The sequence below is a fragment of the Staurois parvus genome, unplaced genomic scaffold (genome assembly GCF_062004578.1).
Source record: "Staurois parvus isolate SC_StPar_1 unplaced genomic scaffold, SC_StPar_1.0 ptg000509l, whole genome shotgun sequence".
In the NCBI taxonomy this organism is placed as follows: domain Eukaryota; kingdom Metazoa; phylum Chordata; class Amphibia; order Anura; family Ranidae; genus Staurois; species Staurois parvus.
This window is the reverse complement of record NW_028318305.1, coordinates 563498-586931: the sequence shown is the minus strand read 5'-3', so window position 1 is coordinate 586931 and position 23434 is coordinate 563498. Positions and strand designations below refer to the sequence as shown.

The following is a 23434-nucleotide window of genomic DNA, read 5'->3' as shown; positions in this document are numbered from 1 at the left end:
TTTAAAAAGCCACAAATGTGGGAAATTAAACATTAATTGCCATTTTAACCAGTGTGTGTCACCTTTTGCGTCTTTACCAAGGCCAAACATTTCAGGGTATGTAAACTTTTAAACAGGGCAATTTGGTAATTATGTTATTATGATTTAAAAAGGCATCAAAGAACTAGGAGATAATTACTTCATATGATCACTATCCCTAAAATTGGTTCTAAACGCGTAAAAAAAAAAAAAAGTTTCCAGCTGCAAGGTAATATAATAATGTGCTAGTATGTATCGCATACTAATACATTATGAACGACTTAACTTTGAACAACGCCCTCCAGCGGCAAGCAGTTATCGCTGCAAAGGTTTCCATCTTCACCCGGTCTTCCTTTATACAGCTGCTTGAACGGCCAAGCAGTCGATGTCTAGACCACAACACAGAGCTCTGAAGAAACGGCATGGGTATATTCAGAGCACATGCACCGGTGATGTCACTGGCTTCTGCTCTGTAGAATATCTCCTAAACCGTGAATGTTTAGGAGATGTTCATTTTTTTACCTACAAAAATTAAAGTGACCTTTAGAGATGAGCGAATCGAAGTAGGCGAAGTGGAATTCGAGTCGAATATTGGAAAATTTTCGATTCGCGCCGAATCCGAAAAATAGCCTACTTCGGACGCGCGAATCGAAATTTTTCCTAAAATGGCGGCGGACATGAGCGGCGACGGAGCGGGGATGTCTGGGAAGGCGCGCAGACAAGGCGCGCTGACCCATAATGCATTCCTTAATGACATGTGATCGCATTAGCCAATCAGCAGCCAGCCAGCCAGCACTGTGTAATGGTCGAGCTATAAATAGCGGCCATTTTAGAATTCTTCATTTGCCTCCAGTCATTCAAGAGAGGCAGACCGCTCTGTATTAGGGACAGAGTTAGGGCCACAGAAACGTTACTTGGGGACAGAGAAACGTTACTTAGGGACAGAGAAGCATTACTCAGGGACACAGAATTGTTAATGAGGGCCACAGAATCGTTACTTAGGGCCAAAGAAATGCTAGTTAGGGCCACAGAATTGTTACTCAGGGACAGACAGAATTGTTACTGAGTGCCAGAGAATTGTTACTTAGGGCCACAGAAACGTTAGTTAGGGCCACAGAATTGTTACTCAGGGACAGACACAGAATTGTTACTGAGGGCCACAGAACTGTTACTTAGGGCCACAGAAACGTTATTAGGGATACAGAATTGTTACTCAGGGACAGACAGAATTGTTACTGAGTGCCAGAGAATTGTAACTTAGGGCCACAGAAACGTTAGTTAGGGCCACAGAATTGTTACTCAGGGACAGATACAGAATTGTTACTGAGGGCCACAGAACTGTTACTTAGGGCCACAGAAACGTTAGTTAGGGCCACAGAATTGTTACTCAGGGACAGACACAGAATTGTTACTGAGGGCCACAGAATTGTTACTTAGGGCCACAGAAACGTTACTCAGGGACACAGAATTGTTACTGAGGGCCACAGAACTGTTACTTAGGGCCACAGAAACGTTAGTTAGGGCCACAGAATTGTTACTCAGGGACAGACACAGAATTGTTACTGAGGGCCACAGAATTGTTACTTAGGGCCACAGAAACGTTACTCAGGGACACAGAATTGTTACTGAGGGCCACAGAACTGTTACTTAGGGCCACAGAAACGTTAGTTAGGGCCACAGAATTGTTACTCAGGGACAGACACAGAATTGTTACTGAGGGCCACAGAATTGTTACTTAGGGCCACAGAAACGTTACTCAGGGACACAGAATTGTTACTGAGGGCCACAGAACTGTTACTTAGGGCCACAGAAACGTTAGTTAGAGCCACAGAATTGTTACTCAGGGACAGACACAGAATTGTTACTGAGGGCCACAGAACCGTTACTTAGGGCCACAGAATTGTTACTCAGGGACAGACACAGAATTGTTACTCAGGGACACAGAATTGTTACTTAGGGCCACAGAACCGTTACTTAGGGCCACAGAAACGTTACTCAGGGACACAGAATTGTTACTGAGGGCCACATAACCGTTACTTAGGGCCACAGAATTGTTACTCAGGGACAGACACAGAATTGTTACTGAGGGCCACAGAATTGTTACTGAGGGCCACAGAACCGTTACTTAGGGCCACAGAATTGTTACTCAGGGACACAGAATTGTTACTGAGGGTCACAGAACCGTTACATAGGGCCACATAAACGTTACTCAGGGACACAGAATTGTTACTGAGGGCCACAGAACTGTTACTTAGGGCCACAGAAACGTTAGTTAGGGCCACAGAATTGTTACGCAGAGACAGACACAGAATTGTTACTGAGGGACACAGAATTGTTACTGAGGGCCACAGAACCGTTACTTAGGGCCACAGAAACGTTAATCAGGGACACAGAATTGTTACTGAGGGCCACAGAACCGTTACTTAGGGCCACATAAACGTTACTTAGGGCCACATAAACGTTACTCAGGGACACAGAATTGTTACTGAGGGCCACAGAACCGTTACTTAGGGCCACAGAATTGTTACTCAGGGACAGACACAGAATTGTTACTGAGGGCCACAGAATTGTTACTGAGGGACACAGAATTGTTACTGAGGGCCACAGAACCGTTACTTAGGGCCACAGAATTGTTACTCAGGGACACAGAATTGTTACTCAGGGACACAGAATTGTTACTGAGGGCCACAGAACCGTTACTTAGGGCCACAGAATTGTTACTGAGGGACACAGAATTGTTACTGAGGGCCACAGAACCGTTACTTAGGGCCACAGAATTGTTACTCAGGGACAGACACAGAATTGTTACTGAGGGCCACAGAATTGATACTGGGGGACACAGAAATGTTACTGAGGGCCACAGAACCGTTACTTAAGGACACAGAATTGTTACTCAGGGACAGACACATAATTGTTACTGAGGGCCACAGAATTGTTACTGAGGGACACAGAATTGTTACTGAGGGCCACAGAACCGTTACTTAGGGCCACAGAATTGTTACTGAGGGACACAGAATTGTTACTGAGGGCCACAGAACCGTTACTTAGGGCCACAGAATTGTTACTCAGGGACAGACACAGAATTGTTACTGAGGGCCACAGAATTGATACTGAGGGATACAGAATTGTTACTGAGGGCCACAGAACCGTTACTTAGGGCCACAGAATTGTTACTCAGGGACAGACACAGAATTGTTACTGAGGGTCACAGAATTGTTACTTAGGGCCACAGAAACGTTACTCAGGGACACAGAATTGTTACTGAGGGCCACAGAACCGTTACTTAGGGCCACAGAATTGTTACTCAGGGACAGACACAGAATTGTTACTGAGGGCCACAGAATTGTTACTTAGGGCCACAGAACCGTTACTTAGGGCCACAGAATTGTTACTCAGGGACAGACACAGAATTGTTACTCAGGGACACAGAATTGTTACTGAGGGCCACAGAAATGTTACTTAGGGACAGACACAGAATTGTTACTGAGGGACACAGAATTGTTACTCAGGGACAGACACAGAATTGTTACTGAGGGACACAGAATTGTTACTGAGGGCCACAGAATTGTTACTTAGGGCCACAGAAACGTTACTCAGGGACACAGAATTGTTACTCAGGGACACAGAATTGTTACTAAGGGACACAGAATTGTTACTGAGGGACACAGAATTGTTACTCAGGGACAGACACAGAATTGTTACTCAGGGACAGACACAGAATTGTTACTGAGGGACACAGAATTGTTACTGAGGGACACAGAATTCTTACTGAGGGACACAGAATTCTTACTGAGGGACACAGAATCGTTTAATTAAAGAGTATGTCAGACAACATGCAGAGGAGTGGCAGAGGAGGCAATGTTTTAGGAGCGAGCAGACGTGGCAGCAGAGGAAGGGGTCGAGGCAGCACTATTCGCAGCCAGAGGCTAGTGCTCCCGGTGTCATCCAGTACAGTGAGGAAGAGCTAACAGAGGGCGGTCAGGAACGGGGGGAGACATCCGCCTCTTCAGCAGCCAGGCGAAGAAGTAGTGGCGAGGAGAGTGGCTCGGTAGCCGGTGTAGAGACAGGTCTGTCTCCTGACCCACACGCAGCCGAGGGGGCTAGTAGTGAGGCGGAGACCCTAATTGATGATGATGAGGCTGATCGCACTTGGCAGCCTCGTCGTCATCAGGCTATTGCTTCCGCATCATCAGGAGAAGAGGGTGGCAGCTTGGCAGCGAGCAAAACAGTCGGTGGGTTGTCTCCATCGCCACACTCTGCCATGTGCCACTTTCAGGTCTCCTCACACACTGCTGGTGTGTTGAATTTTTTGACATAGGGTGCTGGCAGATTACGGGCCTCCCATAGCTGCTGCCAGGCCCCTAATCTGCCATGGGCCCCTATATACCGCCTCCTCATGCTGCTGCCAGGACCACAGTCTCTCATGCCATGTGCCACTTTCAGGTCTCCTCACACTGCTGGTGTGTTGAATTTTTTGACATAGGGTGCTGGCAGATTACGGGCCTCCCATAGCTGCTGCCAGGCCCCTAATCTGCCATGGGCCCCTATACCGCCTCCTCATGCTGCTGCCAAGTCCAGAGTCTCTCATGGGTCCCTGTACGGCCTCCCATTGCTGCTGTCTCCATCGCAACACTCTGCCATGTGCCACTTTCAGGTCTCCTCACACACTGCTGGTGTGTTGAATTTTTTGACATAGGGTGCTGGCAGATTACGGGCCTCCCATAGCTGCTGCCAGGCCCCTAATCTGCCATGGGCCCCTATACCGCCTCCTCATGCTGCTGCCAGGTCCACAGTCTCTCATGCCATGTGCCACTTTCAGGTCTCCTCACACTGCTGGTGTGTTGAATTTTTTGACATAGGGTGCTGGCAGATTACGGGCCTCCCATAGCTGCTGCCAGGCCCCTAATCTGCCATGGGCCTCTATATACCGCCTCCTCATGCTGCTGCCAAGTCCAGAGTCTCTCATGGGTCCCTGTACGGCCTCCCATTGCTGCTGTCTCCATCGCAACACTCTGCCATGTGCCACTTTCAGGTCTCCTCACACACTGCTGTTGTGTTCAATTTTTTGACATAGGGTGCTGGCAGATTATGGGCCTCCCATAGCTGCTGCCAGGCCCCTAATCTGCCATGGGCCCCTATATACCGCTTCCTCATGCTGCTGCCAGGTCCAGAGTCTGTCATGGGTCCCTGTACGGCCTCCCATTGCTGCTGTCTCCATCGCCACACTCTGCCATGTGCCACTTTCAGGTCTCCTCACACACTGCTGGTGTGTTGAATTTTTTGACATAGGGTGCTGGCAGATTACGGGCCTCCCATAGCTGCTGCCAGGCCCCTAATCTGCCATGGGCCCCTATACCGCCTCCTCATGCTGCTGCCAGGACCACAGTCTCTCATGCCATGTGCCACTTTCAGGTCTCCTCACACTGCTGGTGTGTTGAATTTTTTGACATAGGGTGCTGGCAGATTACGGGCCTCCCATAGCTGCTGCCAGGCCCCTAATCTGCCATGGGCCCCTATACCGCCTCCTCATGCTGCTGCCAAGTCCAGAGTCTCTCATGGGTCCCTGTACGGCCTCCCATTGCTGCTGTCTCCATCGTCACACTCTGCCATGTGCCACTTTCAGGTCTCCTCACACACTGCTGGTGTGTTGAATTTTTTGACATAGGGTGCTGGCAGATTACGGGCCTCCCATAGCTGCTGCCAGGCCCCTAATCTGCCATGGGCCCCTATACCGCCTCCTCATGCTGCTGCCAGGTCCACAGTCTCTCATGCCATGTGCCACTTTCAGGTCTCCTCACACTGCTGGTGTGTTGAATTTTTTGACATAGGGTGCTGGCAGATTACGGGCCTCCCATAGCTGCTGCCAGGCCCCTAATCTGCCATGGGCCCCTATATACCGCCTCCTCATGCTGCTGCCAAGTCCAGAGTCTCTCATGGGTCCCTGTACGGCCTCCCATTGCCGCTGTCTCCATCGCAACACTCTGCCATGTGCCACTTTCAGGTCTCCTCACACACTGCAGTTGTGTTCAATTTTTTGACATAGGGTGCTGGCAGATTATGGGCCTCCCACAGCTGCTGCCAGGCCCCTAATCTGCCATGGGCCCCTATATACCGCTTCCTCATGCTGCTGCCAGGTCCAGAGTCTGTCATGGGTCCCTGTACGGCCTCCCATTGCTGCTGTCTCCATCGCCACACTCTGCCATGTGCCACTTTCAGGTCTCCTCACACACTGCTGGTGTGTTGAATTTTTTGACATAGGGTGCTGGCAGATTACGGGCCTCCCATAGCTGCTGCCAGGCCCCTAATCTGCCATGGGCCCCTATACCGCCTCCTCATGCTGCTGCCAGGACCACAGTCTCTCATGCCATGTGCCACTTTCAGGTCTCCTCACACTGCTGGTGTGTTGAATTTTTTGACATAGGGTGCTGGCAGATTACGGGCCTCCCATAGCTGCTGCCAGGCCCCTAATCTGCCATGGGCCCTATACCGCCTCCTCATGCTGCTGCCAAGTCCAGAGTCTCTCATGGGTCCCTGTACGGCCTCCCATTGCTGCTGTCTCCATCGCCACACTCTGCCATGTGCCACTTTCAGGTCTCCTCACACTGCTGGTGTGTTGAATTTTTTGACATAGGGTGCTGGCAGATTACGGGCCTCCTATAGCTGCTGCCAGGCCCCTAATCTGCCATAGGCCCCTATATACCGCCTCCTCATGCTGCTGCCAGGTCCAGAGTCTGTCATGGGTCCCTGTACGGCCTCCCATTGCTGCTGTCTCCATCGCCACACTCTGCCATGTGCCACTTTCAGGTCTCCTCACACTGCTGGTGTGTTGAATTTTTTGACATAGGGTGCTGGCAGATTACGGGCCTCCTATAGCTGCTGCCAGGCCCCTAATCTGCCATAGGCCCCTATATACCGCCTCCTCATGCTGCTGCCAGGTCCAGAGTCTCTCATGGGTCCCTGTACGGCCTCCCATTGCTGCTGTCTCCATCACCACACTCTGCCATGTGCCACTTTCAGGTCTCCTCGCACACTGCTGGTGTGTTGAATTTTTTGACATAGGGTGCTGGCAGATTACGGGCCTCCCATTGCTGCTGCCAGGCCCCTAATCTGCCATGGGCCCCCGTACCGCCTCCTCATGCTGCTGCCAGGTCCAGAGTCTCTCATGGGTCCCTGTACGGCCTCCCATTGCTGCTGTCTCCATCGCCACACTCTGCTATGTGCCACTTTCAGGTCTCCTCACACTGCTGGTGTGTTCCATTTTTTGTCATAGGGTGCTGGCAGATTACGGGCCTCCCATTGCTGCTGCCAGGCCCCTAATCTGCCATGGGCCCCTGTACCGCCTCTTCATGCTGCTGCCAGGTCCAGAGTGTGTCAAGGGTCCCTGTACGGCCTCCCATTGCTGCTGCCAGGAGGCAGCAGGGTCGCAGCAGTGTCAGTGGAGGCAAACGGCCACGGAGTAGAGCACCAGCTCCACTGCAGCCTACCACCACGGCCAGTAGTGGTGCCGGTGTGCACGGAGGAAGTAGCAGTCAGCCAGTGAGGAGTAGCGGGGGCAAAGTTTCCTACTCGGCGGTGTGGCAATTTTTCGTCAAGCCGCCCGAGGAAGTAAACGTAGCCGTATGTCGACTATGTGGCCAGAAAGTCAAGCGTGGCCAGGGGGCCCATGTTGGGACTACAGCGTTGCGTCAGCATATGCAGCGTCGCCATTCGGTGGCCTGGGAAAACCGTGATAAAGATACGGCGGTTCTGCCTGCCCCAGCCCAGGGTTCCATTTTGTCATAGGGTGCTGGCAGATTACGGGCATCCCATAGCTGCTGCCAGGCCCCTAATCTGCCATGGGCCCCTATACCGCCTCCTCATGCTGCTGCCAGGTCCACAGTCTCTCATGCCATGTGCCACTTTCAGGTCTCCTCACACTGCTGGTGTGTTGAATTTTTTGACATAGGGTGCTGGCAGATTACGGGCCTCCCATAGCTGCTGCCAGGCCCCTAATCTGCCATGGGCCCCTATGCCACCTCCTCATGCTGCTGCCAAGTCCAGAGTCTCTCATGGGTCCCTGTACGGCCTCCCATTGCTGCTGTCTCCATCGCCACACTCTGCCATGTGCCACTTTCAGGTCTCCTCACACACTGCTGGTGTGTTGAATTTTTTGACATAGGGTGCTGGCAGATTACGGGCCTCCCATAGCTGCTGCCAGGCCCCTAATCTGCCATGGGCCCCTATGCCACCTCCTCATGCTGCTGCCAAGTCCAGAGTCTCTCATGGGTCCCTGTACGGCCTCCCATTGCTGCTGTCTCCATCGCCACACTCTGCCATGTGCCACATTCAGGTCTCTTCACACTGCTGGTGTGTTGAATTTTTTGACATAGGGTGCTGGCAGATTACGGGCCTCCCATAGCTGCTGCCAGGCCCCTAATCTGCCATGGGCCCCTGTACCGCCTCCTCATGCTGCTGCCAGGTCCACAGTGTCTCATGCCATGTGCCACTTTCAGGTCTCCTCACACTGCTGGTGTGTTGAATTTTTTGACATAGGGTGCTGGCAGATTACGGGCCTCCTATAGCTGCTGCCAGGCCCCTAATCTGCCATGGGCCCCTATACCGCCTCCTCATGCTGCTGCCAGGTCCACAGTCTCTCATGGGTCCCTGTACGGCCTCCCATTGCTGCTGTCTCCATCGCCACACTCTGCCATGTGCCACTTTCAGGTCTCCTCACACACTGCTGGTGTGTTGAATTTTTTGACATAGGGTGCTGGCAGATTACGGGCCTCCCATTGCTGCTGCCAGGCCCGTAATCTGCCATGGGCCCCCGTACCGACTCCTCATGCTGTGACGTTGCAACAAGGTGGAATTCAACCCTACATATGTTAGACCGCCTTTACGAACAGCAAAAGGCCATCACAGATTTCCTGATGTTAAAAGCGGATAAAGGTACTCCCTGTGTAACTTAGATGTCAGCCATTGGCAGCTCATGCGTGACACCTGCGCTTGCTCAGGCCCTTTGAGGAGGCCACGCTATTCGTGAGTCGGCAGGACTATGGGATGAACGACGTCATTCCTCTGTTGCACGTCCTGGAACAAATGCTGTTAATAATGGCTGGTCAGGGTGCGGTAGACGTGGCGCACAGATCTCAACGCCACATGACCCCTGTGGGGGCAGGACAGGAAGAAGAGGAGGAGGTAGAGGAGGACATTGGTGCTCAGGAATTATTGAGTGAAATGGGTGGTTTTTCCACTCAGCGGACAGGAGTGGAGGAGCAGGAGCATCTGGTAGAGGAGGAGGAAGAGGAGACAGAGGACCCAGACGCACCGTGGCAGTATGCTGTGGAGATGGAGGCAGGGAGTCCCTCGCATTCCTTGGCACAAATGGCCCATAGCATGCTCACTTGCTTGCGTACCGACAGCCGAATAATAACCATCAGACAGAGGGATGACTTTTGGCTGTCCACCTTGTTGGTCCCTCGCTACCGTTCCAAAATGGTGGCCTTTTTCACACCTGCTGAGAGGGAGGCCAAAATAACGTACTATAAAAACCACCTATGTAGTCAGCTGGTCTCTGCCTGTCTGCGCCAACGTCCATCCTCAGACACTGTGGGCCCTGTGCGCTCGCGTTACGCTGCCATGGCAGCAGGGGAGGGGTGGGGTGGTAGGAGCAGTGGCAACTCCACCAGCAGCAGCTGCCTCAGTCTGCAGTCGATGATGAGTAGCTTTCTTCACCAGCGCAGTGAGGAAACTAATAACCAGCCGCAGCAGCAGCAGCATCAGGTGGACCTGGAGCAGGACCTCAAACAACAGGCCTACTTGGACAGCACCCTGCCAACCGAGGTAGACAATCCCCTTGACTACTGGGCAACGAAACTTGACCTTTGGCCCCAACTAGCTGAATTTGCCCTTGAAAGGCTGTCATGCCCGGCCAGTAGCGTGGCATCGGAGCGCGTGTTTAGTGCGGCAGGAGGTATTGCAACTCCGAGGAGGACACGACTGTCCACCCAAAGTGTGGAGAGACTCACGTTTGTGAAAATGAATCAGGCGTGGATTAGTCTGGATTTCAAACCACCAGTTCCTGACACAACTGACTAAATCCGCCATGAATCATGCCCCAAACATGTGCCACTTTCAGGTCTCCTCACACTGCTGGTGTGTTCCATTTTTTGTCATAGGGTGCTGGCAGATTACGGGACTCCCATAGCTGCTGCCAGGCCCCTAATCTGCCATGGGCCCCTATACCGCCTCCTCATGCTGCTGCCAAGTCCAGAGTCTCTCATGGGTCCCTGTACGGCCTCCCATTGCTGCTGTCTCCATCGCCACACTCTGCCATGTGCCACTTTCAGGTCTCCTCACACACTGCTGGTGTGTTGAATTTTTTGACATAGGGTGCTGGCAGATTACGGGCCTCCCATAGCTGCTGCCAGGCCCCTAATCTGCCATGGGCCCCTATACCGCCTCCTCATGCTGCTGCCAGGTCCAGAGTCTCTCATGGGTCCCTGTACAGCCTCCCATTGCTGCTGTCTCCATCGCCACACTCTGCCATGTGCCACTTTCAGGTCTCCTCACACACTGCTGGTGTGTTGAATTTTTTGTCATAGGGTGCTGGCAGATTACGGGCCTCCTATAGCTGCTGCCAGGCCCCTAATCTGCCATGGGCCCCTATACCGCCTCCTCATGCTGCTGCCAGGTCCAGAGTCTCTCATGGGTCCCTGTACGGCCTCCCATTGCTGCTGTCTCCATCGCCACACTCTGCCATGTGCCACTTTCAGGTCTCCTCACACACTGCTGGTGTGTTCCATTTTTTGTCATAGGGTGCTGACAGATTACGGGCCTCCCATTGCTGCTGCCAGGCCTGTAATCTGCCATGGGCCCCCGTACCGCCTGGTCACGCTGCTGCTGGGTCCACAGTGTGACATGGGTCCCTGTACCGCCTCCCATTGCTCCCACTCTGCCATGTGCCACTTTGAGGTCTCCTCACACTCCTGCTGTTTTCCATTTTGTCATAGGTTGCTGGCAGATTACAGGCCTCCCATAGGTGCTGCCAGGCCCCAAATCTGCCATGGGCCCCCGTACCGCCTCGTCACGCTGCTGCTGGGTCCACAGTGTGACATGGGTCCCTGTACCGCCTCCCATTGCTCCCACTCTGCCATGTGCCACTTTGAGGTCTCCTCACACTCCTGCTGGTTTCCATTTTGTCATAGGTTGCTGTATGGCCTCCCATTGCTGCTGCCTCCACCGCCACACTGTGGCTCCAAACACTGGTTTTGGCCCCGTGACTGGCCAAATGAGTGAAGTGTGCGGTGATTCTAAGATCGACGGCACTCATCTGCATGTCATACTGACTGACAGTATTATTTCTCTTCCCCAGCAGACTCCAAGGGCATTTAAATTAAAGGTACAGTGTTCTGCACTAATATTAAGTCTCTCTGAAGCCTAGAAATACCCTTTTTTAAGTTAAATTCACAGCGAATATATTCGACTCGAATCGAATATTGTCCACGAATTCGCCGAATCAGTCGAATCGAATTTTTGAATACTTCGCTCATCTCTAGTGACCTTACTACCACTACTTTACTTTTGGAATGATCAGCCATTTTCAAAATAAATGCCAAAATGTCACAATTTCTGCCAGGGTATGCAAACCTATGAGCACAACTGTATATTTCACACTTTGTATAGACTGTTTGAGTACTCAGATGGTATACTGATGTAAATGTAAGAGGTTTCCAGCATTATTCATATATGACATATTGAGGTAGATTTACTAAAACTACATACACACACACACATATATATATATATTGTGGCAGTGCGGTGTCCTGCCACGGTCAAACTCCAGTTGAAAACCCTGGATTCTCAACCAGGCAGGTTGAGGGGCTCCAGAGAGTTTATGTATTGCAGAGGAAACTGACTTTTCGGTTTCCTCATTTATTCATTAAGTTTGTTTTGGGATCTGGAGCCTGGAGATTTCAAAGAGATCTGGGAGGGATGAAATCTCCAATCCGGGGTCCGTGTTTTGAGAACCCCCAGCACACTGAGTGCACAGGTGTGTACAGGCCTTTTTATAGGGTCCTAACCATAGTTCTGGGCTCCACCCCGGCAAACTGAGTCAGGAGGGCTCCACCCTGGCAGACGGGAGGTCTCTGCCTTGGAGTCAGGTGGAAGCCAGACTAGCTGTGTGCTAGTGGCCATAATTTGGGAAGAGTCTGCAGGAGACAGACATTGAACTGTGTACAAGCCAGGAGGCTGAACCTTTGTTGGTATTGCTTGATGTTGGATACCCCTGCGTGGGAAGCATTTTTCTTTATGGAACTTTTTTCTGTAAATAAAATTGGGCAAAAAGGCCCTTAAAAAGAAGCGAGTTGCTTTGTGCTTTGAAGAAGCTCTACCACTTTGAAGCGAGTTCCCACAATATATATATATATATATATATATATATATATACATATACATACACACATATACACACACACACACATATATACATGGGAATGTTTGACCATTCTTCCAGAAGTGCATTTGTGAGGTCAGGCACTGATGTCAGACAAGAATGCCTAGCTCGCAGTCTCCGCTCTAATTCATTCCAAAGGTGTTCTATCGGGTTGAGGTCCGGACTCTGCAGGTTAGTCAAGTTTCTCTGAACTCGCTCAACCATGTCTTTATGGATCTTGCTTTGTGAACTGGTGCACAGTTATATTAGAACAGGAAGGGGCCATCCCCAAACTGTTCCCACAAAATTGGGAGCATGAAATTATTCAAAATGTCCAGGTATGCTGATGCCTCAAGAGTTCCCTTCACTGTAACTAAGGGGCCAGGCTCAACCCAACACAGAATATAACCGGTTACTAACATGTATAGGTAAAGTTGATCCAGGGAATATTCGATTGCCTCTCGGGGGATCAGGAATGAATTTTTTTCTCCTGCAGGAGCAAACTGGATCATGCTTTTCTGGTTTTTTTTGCCTTCCTCTAGATCAACTATAGGTGTAGGATTATAACTTTATTTTTTTAATGGTTGAACTGGATGGACTTCTGTCTGTTTTCAGCCAGACTAACTATGAAACCCCTGAAAAACAACCCCACACCATAAACCCCCTCCACCAAACTTTACACTTGACACAATGCAGTCAGGCAAGTACCATTCTCCTGGCAACTGCCAAACTCAGACATGTCCATTGGATTGCCAGAGAAGCGTGATCGGTCACTCCAGGGTACACGTCTTCATTGCTCTAGAGTCCAGTGGCAGCATGCTTTACACCACTGCATCTGGCACTTTGCATTGCATGTGGTGATGTAAAGCTTGGATACAGCTGTTCAGCCATGGAAACCCATTCAATGAAGCTCTCTACGCACTGCTGTTGGGCTATTCTCAAGGCCACACAAAGTTTGGAGGTCTTTAGCTATTGGCTCTGCAGACAGTGGTCAACTTCTGTGCACTGTGCGCTTCAACATGCATGGACCCCACTATCATTTTACGTAGCTTACCACTTCATGGCTGAGGAGTTGACCATGGAACATTAACCACTTCCCGTCCAGCCCATGTATATAAAACAGCCAGATGGGAGCAGTGCAGGGGCGGGTGACCATTTATAAACGTCCTCCCCGCTTCCCTGGGAGCACGCAGCACCGCAATCCGGTGCTTGCTGTGTCTGGGACCTCTGTGTGAGGTCCAGATCATGCGATCACTGATTGGCCAATCAGTGATCAAATGAATAGTAGTAAGCAAGATGTCACTTCTGACATCATTGCTTACTACGTGTGAAATCTGTGAATGATCACAGAGATCACATGGTACAAGGCCATTTACAACAGCCTTGTACCATGTGACAAGCTGTGACCAATTACAGCTCTCATAGTATTTCTCAATGGCTGCAAGAATGCAGCCAGAGAGAAGGAGAAATGATTGATTTATAGCTTTTATGGGTGTAAAAGCAATCAGTATAAAAAAATCTTCATCGCAGGAATAACCCCCCACAAGTAGTATGGTGACACTGTACTGCTAGGGTGACAGTATGTTATAAAAAAACACAAAAAAACAAATATAAAAAAAATAAAAATGTAAAAAAAAAAAATGTTTAAAAATTATAATTTTTGGTTATAAACTAATTTGGGTTATTTTTTTTTTTACTAAACATATAACGGAATAAATTTTGGCCAAGATTTATGATGAAATATTATTTGCAACATTTTATAAGAAAAACACTTTTTTTTCAAAATTTTTGGACTTTTTAATTTACATAGCAAAAAAAAATCCCAGTGGTGAATAAATACCACCAAAATAAAATTTTATTTGTCTCAAAAAAATGTTAAAAAATGAATATGGGTACAGTGTTGCATGACCTCACAATTGTCATTCAAAGTGTGATAGCATTGAAAGCTGAAAATTGGCCAGGACAGGAAGGGATAAAAGTGTCCGGACTTGAAGTGGCTAAGTAGCAATGAATTTGTATGGATGGACTTATTGCACAGGTGGCAACCTATCACGGTACCACACTTGAATTCACTGAGCTCCTGAGAGCAACCCATTCTTTCACAAATGTTTGTAGAAGCAGTCTGCATGCCTAGGTGCTCTATTGTATACACCTGTGGCCATGGAGGTGATTGGAACAGCTGAATCCAATACTTTTGGCAATATAGTGTATATACTTTATGTAGTGCCTATGACCTCCCTCCTACCTAATTATATTGTCTAAATCAATGTGTAAGTGCTTTATTTAGTGCAATTTGCGCCTTATTAAATATGCAGTGAACACTATGGTCTCTGGTTTTTGTCCTCTCTTTAATAGGTGTCATGCTGCATGGATTGAAAAAGTTAAAACCTTTCCTACAATTGCGCCTACCTTTTATGAAGCTGGATGTGAGGTGTGTATCTCTTTAGCATAGTTAGATCTCTTATAATTTTACGGGTCTAACTAGAAGGTGAGCAGTGTCTGCATCTGTTTCACAAGGTGGATTTTGGAGAGCACTGCTTTTCACAGTTTGTATGCTAACAAGAGATTTAGCTGTCTCATATTGTCACGTTTTGCACTTCATGAACTTCATGAAATTCTCTGTTTGATTGCATGTTTCAGCTCATATGAAATGAGAAAGCTAATGATTTGGACGCTTATTAATGGACACTTAACATTCTAATTCTATCTTTAAGTTAGTTTACCATTTTGTTATTGATTTATGTTCTTGTATTGAGAGTTATCATTTACGTGTTTTTTTCCCTAAACAATGCTGTGGTAATTTACATATCTCTGCACGTTTATTGTGGGTGTGGAACACTTATTTAGTGCTAGCAGACTGTACACGTTTATTTTTCTTTTCAAAAAAATGTATTTCCAATAAAAAACAAATTACTTACACATAAAAAAAAGCAAAAAAAAAAAAAAAAAAAAAGAAGGGAGTCCAAAATTAATAGTTTCTTTTTTTCCTAAATCCTTCTCTATATTGCCCATCACCAGACCAACTCTAACCTCTAAATTCCTATGTACTTCATCACTGTTAATTGGTCAGCTTCACCACTCTTAGATTTTCCTCTACAGATCAATGCCTATGATCTTAGATGTATGAAATTGTAACAGATAAAATATATATACCGTATTTTTCGCTCCATAAGACGCACTTTTCTTCCCCCAAAAAAAGGGGGGAAAATGTCAGTGCGTCTTATGGAGCGAATATAAAGCGGCCGGTCCGGTATTTCTGCCGCCACCATGTCAGAATACCGGGCCGGCCGCTCAGCTGTTCTCTCCTGCAGGGCCTTACCTGTTCCTCGCTCCAGCGCTGCACAGTCTTCCCGCGCTGGCTTCTGTGACAGCCGGGTGCCCACTGCGCATGTGCTGCGCTTTGTGAATGATCCGGTGTCTTCTGGGACACATGACAGGTCCCAGAAGGCGCCGGGCCATTCACAAAGCGCAGCGCTTCTCGCGCATGCGCAGTGGGCACCCGGCTGTCACAGAAGCCGGCCCGGGAAGAAGAGCGAAGGACAACTCCGCGGAAGTGGGAGTGGGTACCTGTCAAGTTCAGGTACCCGCTCCCCCTCCCTCCCCAAAGGTCAGCAGTCTCTGGTCATTCCCTGCACTGTCTGCAGTCTCTGGTCATTCCCTGCACTGTCTGCAGTCTCTGGTCATTCCCTGCACTGTCTGCAGTCTCTGGTCATTCCCTGCACTGTCTGCAGTCTCTGGTCATTCCCTGCACTGTCAGCAGTCTCTGGTCATCTCCTGCACTGTCTCCGCAGTCTCTGGTCATCTCCTGCACTGTCTCCGCAGTCTCTGGTCATCTCCTGCACTGTCTCCGCAGTCTCTGGTCATCTCCTGCACTGTCTCCGCAGTCTCTGGTCATCTCCTGCACTGTGTCCGCAGTCCCTGGTCATCTCCTGCACTGTGTCCGCAGTCCCTGGTCATCTCCTGCACTGTGTCCGCAGTCTCTGGTCATCTCCTGCACTGTGTCCGCAGTCCCTGGTCATCTCCTGCACTGTGTCCGCAGTCTCTGGTCATCTCCTGCACTGTGTCCGCAGTCTCTGGTCATCTCCTGCACTGTGTCCGCAGTCTCTGGTCATCTCCTGCACTGTGTCCGCAGTCTCTGGTCATCTCCTGCACTGTGTCCGCAGTCTCTGGTCATCTCCTGCACTGTGTCCGCAGTCTCTGGTCATCTCCTGCACTGTGTCCGCAGTCTCTGGTCATCTCCTGCACTGTGTCCGCAGTCTCTGGTCATCTCCTGCACTGTGTCCGCAGTCTCTGGTCATCTCCTGCACTGTGTCCGCAGTCTCTGGTCATCTCCTGCACTGTGTCCGCAGTCTCTGGTCATCTCCTGCACTGTGTCCGCAGTCTCTGGTCATCTCCTGCACTGTGTCCGCAGTCTCTGGTCATCTCCTGGACTGTGTCCGCAGTCTCTGGTCATCTCCTGCACTGTGTCCGCAGTCTCTGGTCATCTCCTGCACTGTGTCCGCAGTCTCTGGTCATCTCCTGCACTGTGTCCGTAGTCTCTGGTCATCTCCTGCACTGTGTCCGCAGTCTCTGGTCATCTCCTGCACTGTGTCCGCAGTCTCCGGTCATCTCCTGCACTGTGTCCGCAGTCTCCGGTCATCTCCTGCACTGTGTCCGCAGTCTCCGGTCATCTCCTGCACTGTGTCCGCAGTCTCCGGTCATCTCCTGCACTGTGTCCGCAGTCTCCGGTCATCTCCTGCACTGTGTCCGCAGTCTCCGGTCATCGCCTGCACTGTGTCCGCAGTCTCTGGTCATCTCCTGCATTGTGCCCGCAGTCTCTGGTCATCCCCTGTACTGTGTCTGCAGTCCATTGGTTCAGAAAATTTTTTTTTCTTGTTTTTCGCCTCAAAAACCTAGGTGCGTCTTATGGTCAGGTGCGTCTTATGGAGCGAAAAATACGGTATATGTCTTTTATTTCATCTTCTTTAATAGTCACACCTCATATTCTAATTGAACAATTTACATGGGCACTGATAGTGGCATTGATGGGCCCTGATGATCGGCGTAGATGTCCACTCTGAGGAATGCTGATTATCGGCCCTCCTCTCCTCACGAGCTGTCAGGGTGACAGCTCATGAGGAGAGAAATGCCGATAACCGCCATTTCCTTATTTACATGCGATCAGCTGATCACATGACAGAGCAGAAGTCATCGGCTCTTTCCGCTGATCGTTGATCCGCTGTGTCCCACCGGTCGGGTACGCACACGCAGTTAGAGTGGGAGGTTGTCATATGACGTCCTCCCAGAACGAGAGAACCACCGCCCATCTGTCATTTCCTTATATGGCGGGCGGGGGGCGGTTAAAGCTGTAACATGGGATTTAATCTTACCTCTCCATGAATGCTTTACCAGTTTCCCAAAATAACTTCATATTGGCTCTATGTCTGGCATTATTTGCTTCATATTCCTGTGTTTCAGCAGCAGTAGGGGTGACTTCCTGTTTGCTGCTGAACTAAACAGTGGCTGATTGCTTCACCATTCAGGAGGAGGAGGGGTAAATAGTGACCTCATCCACTTGCCTCTACACCTTGTCAAACACAGAGGATTGATGGTTATGAAGAGAGTTAAGAAACTGTTCACTTTTACCAATGACTACTTAGGTATCGTATCTATCTATAACCTTTTTACGGCTAATGGCTTCCCTGTAGAAACAGTACCAGATTCCAAACTCTAAGCCATTTTGCCGTCTCTGGTCATTCCCTGCACTGTCTGCAGTCTCTGGTCATTCCCTGCACTGTCTGCAGTCTCTGGTCATTCCCTGCACTGTCTGCAGTCTCTGGTCATTCCCTGCACTGTCTGCAGTCTCTGGTCATTCCCTGCACTGTCAGCAGTCTCTGGTCATCTCCTGCACTGTCTCCGCAGTCTCTGGTCATCTCCTGCACTGTCTCCGCAGTCTCTGGTCATCTCCTGCACTGTGTCCGCAGTCTCTGGTCATCTCCTGCACTGTGTCCGCAGTCTCTGGTCATCTCCTGCACTGTGTCCGCAGTCTCTGGTCATCTCCTGCACTGTGTCCGCAGTCTCTGGTCATCTCCTGCACTGTGTCCGCAGTCTCTGGTCATCTCCTGCACTGTGTCCGCAGTCTCTGGTCATCTCCTGGACTGTGTCCGCAGTCTCTGGTCATCTCCTGCACTGTGTCCGCAGTCTCTGGTCATCTCCTGCACTGTGTCCGCAGTCTCTGGTCATCTCCTGCACTGTGTCCGTAGTCTCTGGTCATCTCCTGCACTGTGTCCGCAGTCTCCGGTCATCTCCTGCACTGTGTCCGCAGTCTCCGGTCATCTCCTGCACTGTGTCCGCAGTCTCCGGTCATCTCCTGCACTGTGTCCGCAGTCTCCGGTCATCTCCTGCACTGTGTCCGCAGTCTCCGGTCATCTCCTGCACTGTGTCCGCAGTCTCCGGTCATCTCCTGCACTGTGTCCGCAGTCTCCGGTCATCGCCTGCACTGTGTCCGCAGTCTCTGGTCATCTCCTGCATTGTGTCCGCAGTCTCTGGTCATCCCCTGTACTGTGTCTGCAGTCCATTGGTTCAGAAAATTTTTTTTTCTTGTTTTTCGCCTCAAAAACCTAGGTGCGTCTTATGGTCAGGTGCGTCTTATGGAGCGAAAAATACGGTATATGTCTTTTATTTCTTCTTCTTTAATAGTCACACCTCATATTCTAATTGAACAATTTACATGGGCACTGATAGTGGCATTGATGGGCCCTGATGATCGGCGTAGATGTCCACTCTGAGGAATGCTGATTATCGGCCCTCCTCTCCTCACGAGCTGTCAGGGTGACAGCTCATGAGGAGAGAAATGCCGATAACCGCCATTTCCTTATTTACATGCGATCAGCTGATCACATGACAGAGCAGAAGTCATCGGCTCTTTCCGCTGATCGTTGATCCGCTGTGTCCCACCGGTCGGGTACGCACACGCAGTTAGAGTGGGAGGTTGTCATATGACGTCCTCCCAGAACGAGAGAACCACCGCCCATCTGTCATTTCCTTATATGGCGGGCGGGGGGCGGTTAAAGCTGTAACATGGGATTTAATCTTACCTCTCCATGAATGCTTTACCAGTTTCCCAAAATAACTTCATATTGGCTCTATGTCTGGCATTATTTGCTTCATATTCCTGTGTTTCAGCAGCAGTAGGGGTGACTTCCTGTTTGCTGCTGAACTAAACAGTGGCTGATTGCTTCACCATTCAGGAGGAGGAGGGGTAAATAGTGACCTCATCCACTTGCCTCTACACCTTGTCAAACACAGAGGATTGATGGTTATGAAGAGAGTTAAGAAACTGTTCACTTTTACCAATGACTACTTAGGTATCGTATCTATCTATAACCTTTTTACGGCTAATGGCTTCCCTGTAGAAACAGTACCAGATTCCAAACTCTAAGTCATTTTGCCATTTACAGTTTAAGAGCCCTTTGACACAGGCTATTCATTTAGGTCTGCCTGTTCCTTTTTTTCCAGACTGGAAGCTCCATTCGGGACTATAGGCAGGCTGATGTAAACAGACTTATGTCCGTTTAAAACTTTCCTACTTATGAATCCATCTGCATCCGGAAAAACTGCAAAAAGGGGCTGTTTCCTTTTCTGTTTCATTAGACTTAAAGGTGGTGAAGTCTATTTACTTCCAGCCACTCATAGAGACATCACAGGTCTGCCCCTGCGGACACAAAATGAATGAGCACGGATGTAAAAAAAAACCAGACATCCATCCTGCTCAGCTCCAATTCAGCAGGAGATCTGCTCACATGTCCCCTGTTGAATGGACCGAAATGGCACCGTGTGATTGGGAACAAAAAACAACATTGCTAACAATAAATTCCACAAACTTGCACCTCTCCTTCACCTAGACATAACTTAAATGTTTAAATTACCTTATATCTCTGAGGGTCATTACATTAATATATCTTGTGGCATGGAGCAAGTAAACACAACACAAATGTCATGTATTTAAAAGCAGCATTTTAATTTATCTGATTAAAAAAAAATGTTTCAATAATTTTCAAGTCTGAAACAAATTAACAGCAATGTATAAGTAACTTTATACAATCCTAACCTCTTTAAGTAATGCATTGATATACCCCTTATGTACTACAGCAACTTATATATATATTTCTTTTATAGGCCTATTTATTCTAACTTTATCATAATTTATAGTGGTTCTATCTGTAAAGTGCAAAGTCTGCATACACTGTCTGGGCCCTCTCCCCATTCACAAGTCACCTACTTTTAGAAGGTGCACAAGCTCAGCTCCTCCCTTCTAGATGTATGTCCTCCTAGGTCTAGGAGGGGGGAGCTGAGCTTGTACCATCACACCACCACTATATGAGGGTGCAGTGGTGAGCAGGCAGTATATTTGTACAAAGCGCTTGTAATTTTTTATTCTGTGAGTTTCTGGTATCTGTAGAGGTTTTAATAAATGTTTTAGAAATGGAGAGCACTAGGTCTTTGCCTTTCAGTTCCATACAATGTGTATTAAATAGCACACAACTGCATGTGGAGCCGGAGGGTGCATCCATCCAGCGTCTGAGAAGAGCTGAAGAGGGAGTGTAGAGGTCTGGATTACTGCCACTGGCACAAAAAAAAAATGTTCTGATATTTTCAGGAAAGTAGTAGGCAACAATTATTTGCTGAACAAAAGGATTCTCCACTTTCAACCACACCATGTAAGTACACCGGTACTTTGATGGTTTATTTTTAACAGTTCAATCTGTTTTGCACTATAGGGTTACCCTTTGCTTTTTGTACGTTAGTTTTATTTAAAGTCAGCTTTTTTTTTACTATTGGGTAAGGTAGAACCCCTGTCGGATTTTTCTTGTTCTCTGTGCCCCTGCCCCTGATTTACCTGCACTATTCATCCTTGTGACTACTGTCTCTATTGCAACAAGTGATGGGAAATCCATTCACAGAAACAGAATGTTAGAAGGCCTTCCAAAGCGAAACAAGTTCTGATGACATAGAGGATATCTCCTTCCTTTGTTGCATCTCAGGCCAGAAAGCCAAAAGATGCTTCCCCAATGAGACACCGATTTAAAAAAATGTTAGGTCATATAAACAATTACAATACTATAAATACTATTATTACTGTACAGGATTTATATAGCGCCAACCATTTGGCAGAGCTTTACAAAATAAAAGCAGACACTACAGTTACAATATAAGCAATCAGAGGGGCCTGTTAGAGCTTATAATCTACGTAGAAGGGTCTAATAATACAAGAGGTCATAACTATGGGGAATGAGCTGATGAAGAAAGTAGAAACATGGGTTTTTCAGGGAGTGCCTAAAGGTGGACTGAGTAGGAGATTGCCAGACAGATTAGGGTAAAGAGATCCAGAGGATAGGAGAGGCTCAGGGGAGGTCATGGGGGTAACCTTGGGAGGACTTGATGAGGGAGCTAGAGTAAGTGGTCTTGTGAGGACAAAACCAAATGGTTTGGTTGGTATTTTGCGACTATGTAAGTGATGTAGATAAAATAAATACATTTGCATTTACTGAAATAAAACAAAACAAAATAAACATACCTTTGTTCTTCTTGAATGGATTCAAATCCAACAAGTTCCACATGTTTTTTTCCAACCACCAATTTTTCATTCCATTCATCATTTGTGCCATATCGCTTAATCAATGCAGTTAGGAAACTGACACCAAAATTTGCTTTCTTTGGCCTAATAAAAGAGCCTCCAGTCGGATGCCTAAAATATTTAAAACAAACAAGGTACTTTAAATATTAATTTTCAAGCAATATTTTAACGTTATCATATTTTTCAGAGTTTTTAAAAGTGGAGGAGATGAACATTTAGTAGTGTACATTATACAGAAATGTTGTACAAAAACTCCTAAAAGAAACTTTGATGGGCTTCCAATAATGGTCTTTTAGCAAAGTGGGTTATTCCATGCTAAAAACCAAAGGAGGGCATGCCCACCATGCTTGTAAACACCAACATTAGGAACAGTTCTATTTAACTGCTTCCCAAAATTACGTATGTGATTTTGCATTTGTGGGTAGGGGGCACGCGTGAGCCACGTGCACGCCCTACCCATGCCGCCATTCACGGCCGTGGCTGTCAATCACCAGAACCCAGCCGGTAATTACTCGCAGGCATCGGGTGATTTCCGAGAATCTCCGACGGGGAGGATCTCCTCCTCCCTGTCAGCTCAGGCACACTGTTGCGGATGGCTGTGCACAGCACAACCATCCACAGCAGTGTGATTACAATGAAGCACGCACACCCCGCCCCCTAGTAAAACACTCCCTGCACACAGTTAACCCTTTGATCACCCCTCATGTTAACCCATTCTTGCCCAGTGCCATTAGTACAGTGTCAGTGCTTTTTATTAGCACTGATCACTGTATTGGTGTCACTGGGGATGTCAGTTACACCAAGTCAGTTCTCCCTAGTGTCAGAATGTCCGCCGCAGTCCCGCTATAAAATCGCTGATTGACAATATTACTAGTAAAAATTTAAAAAAAAAATCCCAGTATATACACCGCCATTTGTAAACGCTATAACTTTAACGTGAACCAATTAATTTACACGTATTGGGATTTTTTTTTTTTTTTTAGCAAAGACATGTAGCAGAATACATTTTGGCCTAAATTTATGATGAAATTTGATTTTACATTTTTTTTACTGGACATGTTTAATAGCAAAGTCAAAAAAATGTTTTTCAAAATTGTCGGTATTTTTTTTTTTTAGCGCAAAAAATGAAAAAAAAAAAAAAACATAGCGATCAAATACCACCGAAAGAAATATCAAGTTGTGGGGGAAAAAAAATTTCATTTGGGTGCAGCGTTGCATGACAGTGCAATTGTCAGTTAAAGTAACACAGTGCAGTAATGCAAAAAATGGCCTGGTCAAGAAGGGGGGTAAATCCTCAGGAAGGCAAGTGGTTAAAATGAAGGCTTTTACTAAGAAATTCACTGAATTTATACATTGAACACACTGGGGTCGATTTACTAAAACTG

General features: G+C 48.2%; 1 protein-coding gene across 3 annotated transcripts in view; it reads right to left on the bottom strand.

Moving 5' to 3' along the window:
• The window catches only part of TBCE (tubulin folding cofactor E), a 505807-nt gene that overhangs the window by 366958 nt on the left and 115415 nt on the right, over positions 1–23434 (bottom strand). For all 3 annotated transcript variants that reach the window (XM_089690000.1, XM_089690001.1, XM_089690002.1), the window contains exon 4: positions 21990–22160. In XM_089690000.1, the coding sequence (XP_089546126.1) occupies positions 21990–22160 (171 nt within the window). The remainder of the gene's footprint in view (positions 1–21989; positions 22161–23434) is intronic.